This window comes from Ips typographus, linkage group LG4, assembly GCF_016097725.1.
Source record: "Ips typographus isolate SLU linkage group LG4, UJ_Ityp_2.0, whole genome shotgun sequence".
Lineage (NCBI taxonomy): Eukaryota > Metazoa > Arthropoda > Insecta > Coleoptera > Curculionidae > Ips > Ips typographus.
In genome coordinates, this window is record NC_138425.1 from 13,374,926 (window position 1) to 13,384,491 (window position 9,566).

The following is a 9,566-nucleotide window of genomic DNA, read 5'->3' on the forward strand; positions in this document are numbered from 1 at the left end:
ACCTTGCTGACTGTGCTGGTTACTGGGTGTGCACCGTAACTACTAACACGGGTGTGACCCCTAACACGGGTGTGACAATATTACACACCGGGGTGGGAAGAGTTTCATTACTGTCGAGAGATTAGTTAGATAGCCAAGACGCGAAGCGTCGAGGTTTAGCTAGGATCTCGAGACAGGAATGAAACTTCCTACCGAGGTTTGTATACTATTTTATTTACAACCATCATATTTCTATCAAAATTTACAAATCATTGTTTCATTCTGAACATATCTAGAATATTACATTTAACAAAAAACTACCAAGCAGTCATTTTTCTATATGCTTTTCTTCTGCTTTTCTGTTATGCTGTCCCAACGTGCCATGTCTTCTGAAGCTGTTGCAAGTAGTTCACAAACCTCAGTCATTCAGCAGCAAATTAATTTGTCGACCAAAGAGACAACTGTTGGAGACGCCAGTGCTGGTACTGGCCTAAATATTTCTATAAACACTTATAATAATTCAAATGTAACCATTAATTTCAATAAGTAGTTTGTTTTAGTTTAGATCATGTTAATTTTAGTATTGTAATGTATTATAGGCATTATAACCGTTAGAATGCATACAATTCGAGTTGTAATCCAGGACATTTTTCTCAATTTATTATTTGCGAACTGAATATCGATCCGACTTTATCTGACATTTAAAAAATTTTATTCAATCATCTTTTTTTTTTTTTTAAATATTAACAATCACAATTTTAGAGGGCGGGAAATGAGGGCGGGAAGTAGAGGTGCGCAATATGATACTTCCTAACCACTTTCAGAAAGGGTAAATATCTAAGTGAATGTCTTCCAAAAAAAAACATTTACAGATTAGCGCTTCTATTTCAGTGATTGTCAGTTTGAAAACCATTGAAATTTATTTGATTTGTTTACTATTAATTCTTTTCCGTTTCTTTGTGTTGCTAATCATTTATAAAGTTTTCTATTTACCACACCACCACAGTTATTTTAAGAGCTATTGTTTCAACGCTTTTAACATTCTGTAAGTACTTTCATAATATTATTATTAATATTTTTATTTTTTTATGTCGGCTGTGACGATCTAACCAAAATTGACACAATTACTAACCTGTTTTGAAAAAAAAAGTTGGAGTGTCTATTATGGTTTTTATTTAGCCATTTGGTTTTTCGTAAATTCGGAATTACTTACTATTACAGTATTTTTTTAGAAAATGCCTGGAAAAATTCTCCACAGACAAGCCCAGCAATTAATTCTTAACCTTAACAAAAACCAATGGAGGACCCTTAGAAGCTTTATCATCTGTTCAGGAAGAAAATAAGAAATTTTAAGACCTTACATATTCTTACTGATGTATTTTTTTTGATACTAGTAGGTTGCAGCTGCTTTGAAAATTTCCCGCAAAACTGTATTCGATTCGGAAAAAGCAAGCAAGTAATCTTATGATTTCCTCACCTAGAAAACGTAAATCGAGTCGTTATCGACGGGCCAAGAACACTGATTTATCTGAAAGCATCAAAATGGATGTTCGAAATACATTATATGATATGTACAACAATAGTATGTTAATAATAGTAAAATATATCTACTTTTGTAAGAAACATCTATTAACATTTCATTGTTTCCAGAGACTGAGATTTTTGGGTTGCCTTATAGATTTTTCATAAAAATTTCTTCAAACATATTAATAATAGTCATAGAAAAAATAAAATAAGCGTCTAAAATGTTTTCCAACGGGTTTAAAATAAAATAAGTGGATTGCAACCTGAAAATGAGATATTAGATACTACAGCATCACTCAGAATGTCTTATTGAATTTTTAATTTGTTGTGAGAAACATGTAACCATCCAGAACCTAAATCAAGAGCTTAAAATTAAAGAAATACTACATATTGGTAATATATCTCTGCGAATTTTGGTAAATAAATTAGGTTTCAAATTTAGACGGAATTCTATGATCCAAACGGACACTTCTCATAAATAAAAAATGTTATTTCGGTCAAGATATTTTTGATTTGCTTTGGTATAAGGTTGTTTTAGAGCAAATTTGCAGCCAAAAATCTCTACTTTCTGACTGACAATACATGCAAAATTTTAAACGTGACGAAGCTTTAGACACTCCCTTTTCTATAATATGAACACAACAGGTGTGTTGACGAAAACTTGATTTGATTCATATGATTATAAATGACGTAGCCTTCGTGACGCACGGGTAAACTCACTCCGCGAGAACAGTAGTTGGTAGTTGGTAGTGGTAGTTGTGAACTTTATCTCGAGACAGAAATTAAACTTTCTACCGTGGTTTGTATACTATTTTATTTTCAACCAAATATCAAAATCTCATTGAATTTTTAATAAATCATTCAGTTGAAACATTGATTGCTAATAGTCTCTAACAATAAGGTAGTATAGGTGCACGGGTAGTTATGACTTCAACCATAATAAACGACCGGTGATTTGTTTACAATTTTGACAACGTCATTATTGTGCTATTCCGTCTTTAATAGTTTGAGAGGAAACGTTTCTTAAAGTGCTTTTAACATGGAGATTTTTGAAGACGCAGATGTTACTCATCATCACCTGATCTGCGAGCTGTTGCAGAGTTGGCGGCACAGTCTCTTCACCACAAAAAGTAAGCCCAGATATGACAAAATGCATATTGACATTCACCCGGCTGGAAAGTGACATTTACCCGGGTGGAAAGTAAAAGCAGGTAATTTTCATCTTTCCACCTGGTTTACACATAAGAAATAACGTTATTACATACCTGGTTGAAAATAAACATCTTGATGTGACTTAGAAAAGTACAATAATAATTGTAATGTTTTGATGTTAAGTTTCGGGAGTTGGATCATCAAACCCACGTACACATCGTATCTTTCGATCGTATCTTCGATCCACTTGAAAAATATCGATGTATACACGTAAGATTGAAATTTTGATCCGATAGAGTAATTCAGTCCAATCCTTTTTTTCAAGTGAATTGGACCAACGAAGCGAATCCAGAATCATGTTTTTAGTGATGGGTACAGGTTTGAACAGCAATCCGGATCAAAATGATAACAATGACATGTGATCAACACAATAGTACAAACAAAAAATTAGCAGTAAACAAAAACTATGCAGTATGACTTCACTATAAGTACCTACAAGTTAAATATTCCGATATTGTTTTTTTCTTTAGATCAGTTCGTATCCTTTTAAGTGTAATTGTAAAATGTAAGTGTATTTTTGCTTCATCAGGGCAAGCTGTTATTTTTGATTCCGTGTGCTCTTATTTTGTAATACTAAGACACATTTGGAGATGTACACGGGGTTGCTACTTGTACTATTTTTACAAACATAAAACAAATTACATAAACTTTCACGTTCAAAATAAAACTCAAAAATAAACTCTTGTGAAACGTTGGCCTTACTGTGAAGTTTGATTTCAAGACATTGATGCACCAACTCCCGAAACTTAACATCAACCGTTCAACAGAGGATCCTAAACCTCTGATTATCTTAACTATGATACAAATCAAGATTAGAAAAACTTCTTCTCAAAGCAGCATCACGCAACGACAGATTGCACTGCAATTCGGAATTTGAAAGACTTCTTGAACGGTTACTTTTCAACAACAAAGTATTTAAGTCCTGTCCACGTACGGCTTTGAAGGTTGAGTAGTATTTTCGTAAGTTTTTCTGTAGCAAACTGTTTGTCCTACTAAAAATATCACATTTTTGTTGATAACTTGATGTGGGTTGCTCTATCTGATCTCTGTCAATTATGGTCGATTCTTTTTCCAAAATTAAAAAAACAGTTAATTAAGAAAAAATAAATGACTTGGCACCTTGTCACCTTCGACACTAATAACAGCAGTACTGTAATTTTCAGATTTGAACGTACTCTTATCATCCCGGTAAACGGAAGGAGGTAGAGCCGGGACTTTTACTGGGGAAGTTTGGCAACTACGGCAGACACTGGCGCTACGCGATGATTCTGAACTAACCAATTTCAAAGGCTGTGACGAAGATGATGCTGATTCGGTACCAGTTTTACTCTTCACACTACCGGACCTAGTTTCAGACAATTTAAATTTTTATCAAAATACAACCAGAATAAGAGAGAGAACCTAGACTGATCTTCACCAAGAGAGCCTCTAATATACTTGAAAACGTCGGAATATTCAGGCGGAGATTCATAGTCAGGAGGCTCATCCGGAATTATCATTTCCTCGTCAACTGTGCTAGTGGCTTCGCCACTTCCAGTTCCACTCATATCTATAAACATACAAATTTGTTCAAGAAGAACTGAATAAACGAAAATCCAACCTAGAATAGCGTGAATTGTGTTTATATGGTCCTGAATTTGTCGCTGATGTCTAGCACGCAAGTTCACTCTGTAAAGAAGTAACGACATGGCCAAGATTATTCCCAACAGTCCTAGAAAGGATTTATTAAAGTAAAAACGTTTTTCTGACAAATACACCGTACAAACCAAAAGTACAGAAAAGGAAGACCATAGTAGCTGTGGTAAAATCAGCGTAAGGATCCACTTTTGGGAAAAGAAAGTTTGGGATTTTCGAAAATTCCCTGTGGTCTTTAGGATCTATAAAATATAACTTAATTTGCAAAAGTTTTTTATGTTAGACTAACCCAGTGAACAGTCAGTCAATTCATCACTATTATCCCCACAATGATCAAACCCATCGCAGTGAAGAAGTGCCGAAACGCAACGAGAGTTTTGACAGAAGAAATCAAGACCAGAGAAGCAATCTGTAACCATAAATATTTACACACACCAATTAAAGAACTTATTACAAACCTTTATAGCTAAAAGCGGCATAAACAATAGCCATCCGAGACTCAGGTTTAAAAAAACCTCGTAAATGTATGTAAAACCCTTCAGTAATGGAAACCACATGTTCCTTCTCTGTGGCGGTGGTAAATTTATTAGTTGGTGATTTCAATATCTCCACCACGGGCTGAGAAGACGTCACTCCCTTTCTTAATACTAGCTCCGTGGGACCGGCTGAAAACGAGCTTAATAATCATAGGCTATATCCCGAGACGTTCAAGTTTTATCGGGTAAACTGTGCATAGGTGATTTTTTGCAAAATTTTGCTTGGAGAAGAAAAATTTTGCAAAAAACCTACCAATGCACATTTTACGTGATAAAACGTGAACGCCGAGGGGTATATGTCAAGATTATTTCCTGAAAACTCACATTTTAGTTTATTAACAAGAAAACCCCTTAGTTAGAACACAAATACTAAACTAAACGTGATGAAATTAATGATAATATTGAACTCACCCCAGCAGACGACAGATTTTCGTTCAGCCATGTATATTTTTGTTTACATTTCAGATTGACAATCAGACGTCATAATATTTTAGTTTATGTATTTTTTTAATGGAAACTACGTTATAGTGATTTATTAATTGTTAATATTGAAGAAAATAGCTTAAATTTTATATGTGTCTAAATCCCGTTTCGTTTAATATCAAATGTTCTTCAAAAAAACGTATTCGAAAAAGGTAGGAGGTGTTTATTCGGGGGTAATATCCCTAATGCATTTAATTTTTCCGGAAAAATTCGGAAAAACGAGTTTCTAAGTAATTTGTTTTAACAAATAGCATGAGCGAGAGTGGTTTTAAATCCTCGTCTTCGACTCGGATGATTTTTAACAAATAACATGAGCGAGAGTGGTTTTAAAAATCATCCGAGTCGAAGACGAGGATTTAAAACCACTCTCGCTCATGCTATTTGTTAAAACAAACTACTTAGAAACGAGTATTCCAATTTTTCCACAGGAAAAATTAGATGCACGAGGGAAATTTGGTAAGATTATTTCCTGAGTTAAATAAACATTTTATTTTAATTAAAACAATAAGAACAATAACTTTCAAGCTAGAAAGGGTAACACTATTCTTTATGTTGCTGTGAGGAGTGTGAAATTTTTTCGATTTTTTTTTCCGGAAAACTGCTGACAGCTAAGTTGACAGTTGTCAAGTGATTTTTCCACTTAAAATTTACATTTGTTATACTAATTCTTGATAGCGATTGGTCAAAATTGATAGGAAGGAAATAATCAGTGTAAAATTTTAGCAACTAGGGATTTATTCAGTATATAACGGCTCTCATTGGTCGAACTAGAAAGGTTCATTGAATTTTATTGGCTGCTAGTACAATGAGGGAAATAATCAGTAAAAGTGCCTCAACTGTTACTGACATACTCACCAAAACCACTAAAATTAGCCACTTTTACGTACAAATGAGTCTTCCTGTGTAAAACGTGCGATGAAGTCTTCACAATCCACACGCAGTCGAAATATCTTGTTTCATTGGCCGTCATATTCATCATAGTAATCCCTCCTCCCAAATTATTCACCTGACCACCGCAATCTGCAACAATAAACCACTGATTTTCCAGTCACAGATCAACAGTAAGGCAACGTACCGATGTTGGGCTTTAAAAAATCTTTATCAGAGTTTTCCAAGTTGAAGTAGTAGGCCGCCTTGAATCCCAAATCTGTCGCTCCGTTAGCGTAGAAACGCACGACTAAACTTGGGCCTGATGTTACAATTATCGGTGGCCGAAACGTACTCCCGGAAATTACGTACAAACGTTGACCGTTTGTGTCAAAAAACTAAAGAAAAAGTAGTTTATTACTGTGTTTTAATGTAATGAACTTAAAATACTCTCAAACGAAACCATTTACCTCTAAAATTGAAGAATCCGCAATCATAAAATCGGTAAATAAAAGGCTAATTCGACAAGGTTGCTTCGATTCACATTTTACAACGTATTCGTTGCTTAAATCTGAAGGATACAACTGAGGAAAAAATGGTGATGTTAACAGTTGATCAGACTCGTTCAACAATTCGCTTGTAGGACGACCCTCAATGACAAATCTGTTTCCTACAAGTTGAAACAAAAACCGCAATTAATCAAAATTACTCAAGTTTTTCAACAAATAACATACTGACTGCAAAAAACTTCAAAGTAAATGCGTGTCCATAATCAGAATTAAAAGCAAACTCCACTGCTACAATTCTTGTTTTGGAAGTGTAACTCAACTTTGTGACATTATTAGTCACGTAATTACCACAATACTGCTTGGCTGAATCATCATCAAATGGTGGTTGGTGCACCAACACATAGTCACAACCACAATCCGCAAAAATTGTGGATTTTCCACAACTTCTGGATACATTTAAGTACCTAAATTGTAGTACTTTAGCTGGGCAAGACAAGCTAGACCAAACATTTCTACTTACTTCACTTCCAAGTGAATAATACAAGATGGGCAAGTGATGAACTCAACCCTGCATTTTCCTTGAGGCTGAGCATTACCCTTCACTTCATAATAACTGTTTTTAAAATCAGCCAACAGATCACCAGACGTTCCGTATTCTACGTAAAGTTTTTTAGAATAACGTAGACTGCAAATATCTATATAATTACGGTCTTTTAAAAACCCTGTTGAAAAATTTAAAATTGAAATAAAGAATACCAATAGAGTAAACATCGCGTAAGAATGAACGTTGATTGAGTAATGCTAAACAGTTTGGGTAATGCACTGAAAGAAACCTTATTAAGGGACTTGCACAATGTTTTAATCCTGTTTGGAAAGTGGATAAAAAATGCGGATTCTGACGTAATAAATCTGGAATATTAGAATTAAAACAGCTGGTATAAAAAATATGTTTTCTTCCAAAAAATACAGTAAGTACTATTCAGTTAAATATCACAGAAAAATTGCAGTAATCACTAAATTTAGCAAAAGTTAGTCATAATCAAAAAGATGTTCCTTTTTAAGATTTGCTGCAAAGGAGTTAGGATCATTGATTAGCTTCTCCCACAACTGGTAGTACTCCTCACAGCTCACATTATGCAGAATATTGCGTTTGTCAAGAAAGTCTTTCCAAGGCTAAAACAATTCAAATAACACTAAGCTAAAACCAAAGTTATTTGATTCACACCTGATCTTCAGGTATTGGGTCCTGAAATTTACGATTTCCATATTGACCCCCAGTGAAAAGTTGCAACTTGTAAAATAAGTAGTCATATGTGTACATTCGGCTGCCTTCAGTAGCCTAAACAATAAAATATAATTTTCAGTTTTAAGTTTCCATTCTAGAGGAAAGTAGATTTTCTGGACCCAAGTAAATAAACATTGAGCACTTATAAATACCTGAAATGCTATGGATCTTTTACTACAACACTTTACAGGAAACACACTATCTTTATAGTAATTTTCTCCAGGGTTGAACACATGATACCAGTTATAAGGATGGAATGTTGTTAGACCTTCATCATCTGCTGTGTTTATGGGTGTGACATTTAATGCAGTTAAATATTTTCCTGTATAAATTCATAATGTAATATCAATCCATTCATCACTTTTCACATACCTAAATAATAGTCTTCTTTATTCCAGTAGTTATTTTCAAAGCACTTTTGTTTGTTGTTAAACAACTTCTGAAACTTCAAGACAGTTCCCTGGCTTAAAACATAACCAGGCTCACCAGTATTGTATGCAATACCCCAGAATTTTGCTGCATGACCCAAATAATAAGTTTTTTTAGGTTTTAAAGGTGCAACATAATAACGCAGGTTTTCTGTTATCACAAAACTTGTATCTCTCACCACTAACAACCAATCAAAGCTGCTAATGTTAACAGTACTCAAAAAGTTGCACAGTAGCACCCAGGATGAGTTTTCCTTGTCTCTTTTGGATGGCATAATTTTGTTTCTTGGTACTATAACTATAACCTCTATGCTACTACAACCTTTGGCCCAAGTGTCTTGAGCTGCCTTAACATTCGCGGGAGTTTTCTGTATAAAAACACACAAAATACGCACTTGAGATTGCAAATAATCTGATTCTGTATAGAAGGATACATTGTTGTAGCGCAGCTCATCCCATGCGATTGGACGTCGCCGAAGGGACCTTTTTTGAAACCACTGATTGTAGGCAGTAGCTTGATAGTAGGTTTGATTCAAGACAATTCGTTTTGTTCTAGATATTTCATATTTTTTAAAGTAAAAAGCTAAAATAATGCCCAGTAGGATACCAGTGATAAAAGTTATACGGCCGTAGAAATGAAACATTTTTCAACTTAGTATGTTTCTTGTTAGTTAGGTGAGATTCGTAAATATTAAAATTATCTTTAAAAAACAAATTTGAATGAAATAAATAACAGGTTGTAAAAACATAACAAAAAAATTAGGTTAAGTCAATGGAAAATGTCAACAAAAGCGTGAAGTGTTTGAGTTATACTTATCTCTGTTTAATAATGTATTAAAAGCCTTGATCTGACAAAGGAAAGAACATAATTTTCTGGTTCAAACGACAAACGACACTAGAAGGTCGTTGCATTATTGCCAGTGTTTAAACGTTTTCCATACATTATCAAATCCATTTTCTGCCATTGATTATATAAATATGTTTCGACCCCAAATAAATCACTCTGCAAAGCAACAATTTGATTAAATTAATTTGAAAATGTTATCACTGTTAAAATAATTAGAATCGGTGCATAAGAGAGACCTTTGGCAACACAACCTAACCTTGA

The 9,566-nt window shown here is 34.2% G+C and overlaps 2 protein-coding genes across 4 annotated transcripts; both read right to left on the minus strand.

Moving 5' to 3' along the window:
- Positions 1-193: 193 nt before the first annotated feature.
- Positions 194-7,672, minus strand: Culd (CUB and LDLa domain). 2 transcript variants are annotated; one of them, XM_081979273.1, is made up of 12 exons: positions 7,266-7,672; positions 6,971-7,209; positions 6,707-6,906; positions 6,445-6,634; positions 6,225-6,389; positions 4,809-5,015; positions 4,640-4,759; positions 4,482-4,583; positions 4,316-4,426; positions 4,117-4,264; positions 3,843-4,060; positions 194-3,780 (listed from the first exon to the last, which is right to left on the minus strand). In XM_081979273.1, the coding sequence occupies exons 1-12, from the start codon at positions 7,514-7,516 to the stop codon at positions 3,506-3,508; spliced, it is 2,226 nt and encodes a 741-aa protein (XP_081835399.1). In that variant the 5' UTR covers positions 7,517-7,672; the 3' UTR covers positions 194-3,505. The 2 variants fall into 2 exon arrangements, with proteins under 2 accessions (XP_081835399.1, XP_081835398.1); XM_081979272.1 differs by having other exon boundaries at positions 4,482-4,592.
- Positions 7,673-7,683: 11 nt separating this feature from the next.
- Positions 7,684-9,554, minus strand: C1GalTA (Glycoprotein-N-acetylgalactosamine 3-beta-galactosyltransferase 1). 2 transcript variants are annotated; one of them, XM_081979276.1, is made up of 5 exons: positions 9,400-9,554; positions 8,403-8,826; positions 8,183-8,352; positions 7,971-8,084; positions 7,684-7,918 (listed from the first exon to the last, which is right to left on the minus strand). In XM_081979276.1, exons 1-5 carry the CDS (start codon positions 9,421-9,423, stop codon positions 7,775-7,777), a joined length of 876 nt encoding a protein of 291 aa, XP_081835402.1. In that variant the 5' UTR covers positions 9,424-9,554; the 3' UTR covers positions 7,684-7,774. The 2 variants fall into 2 exon arrangements, with proteins under 2 accessions (XP_081835402.1, XP_081835401.1); XM_081979275.1 differs by lacking the exon at positions 9,400-9,554 and having other exon boundaries at positions 8,403-9,368.
- Positions 9,555-9,566: the final 12 nt, after the last annotated feature.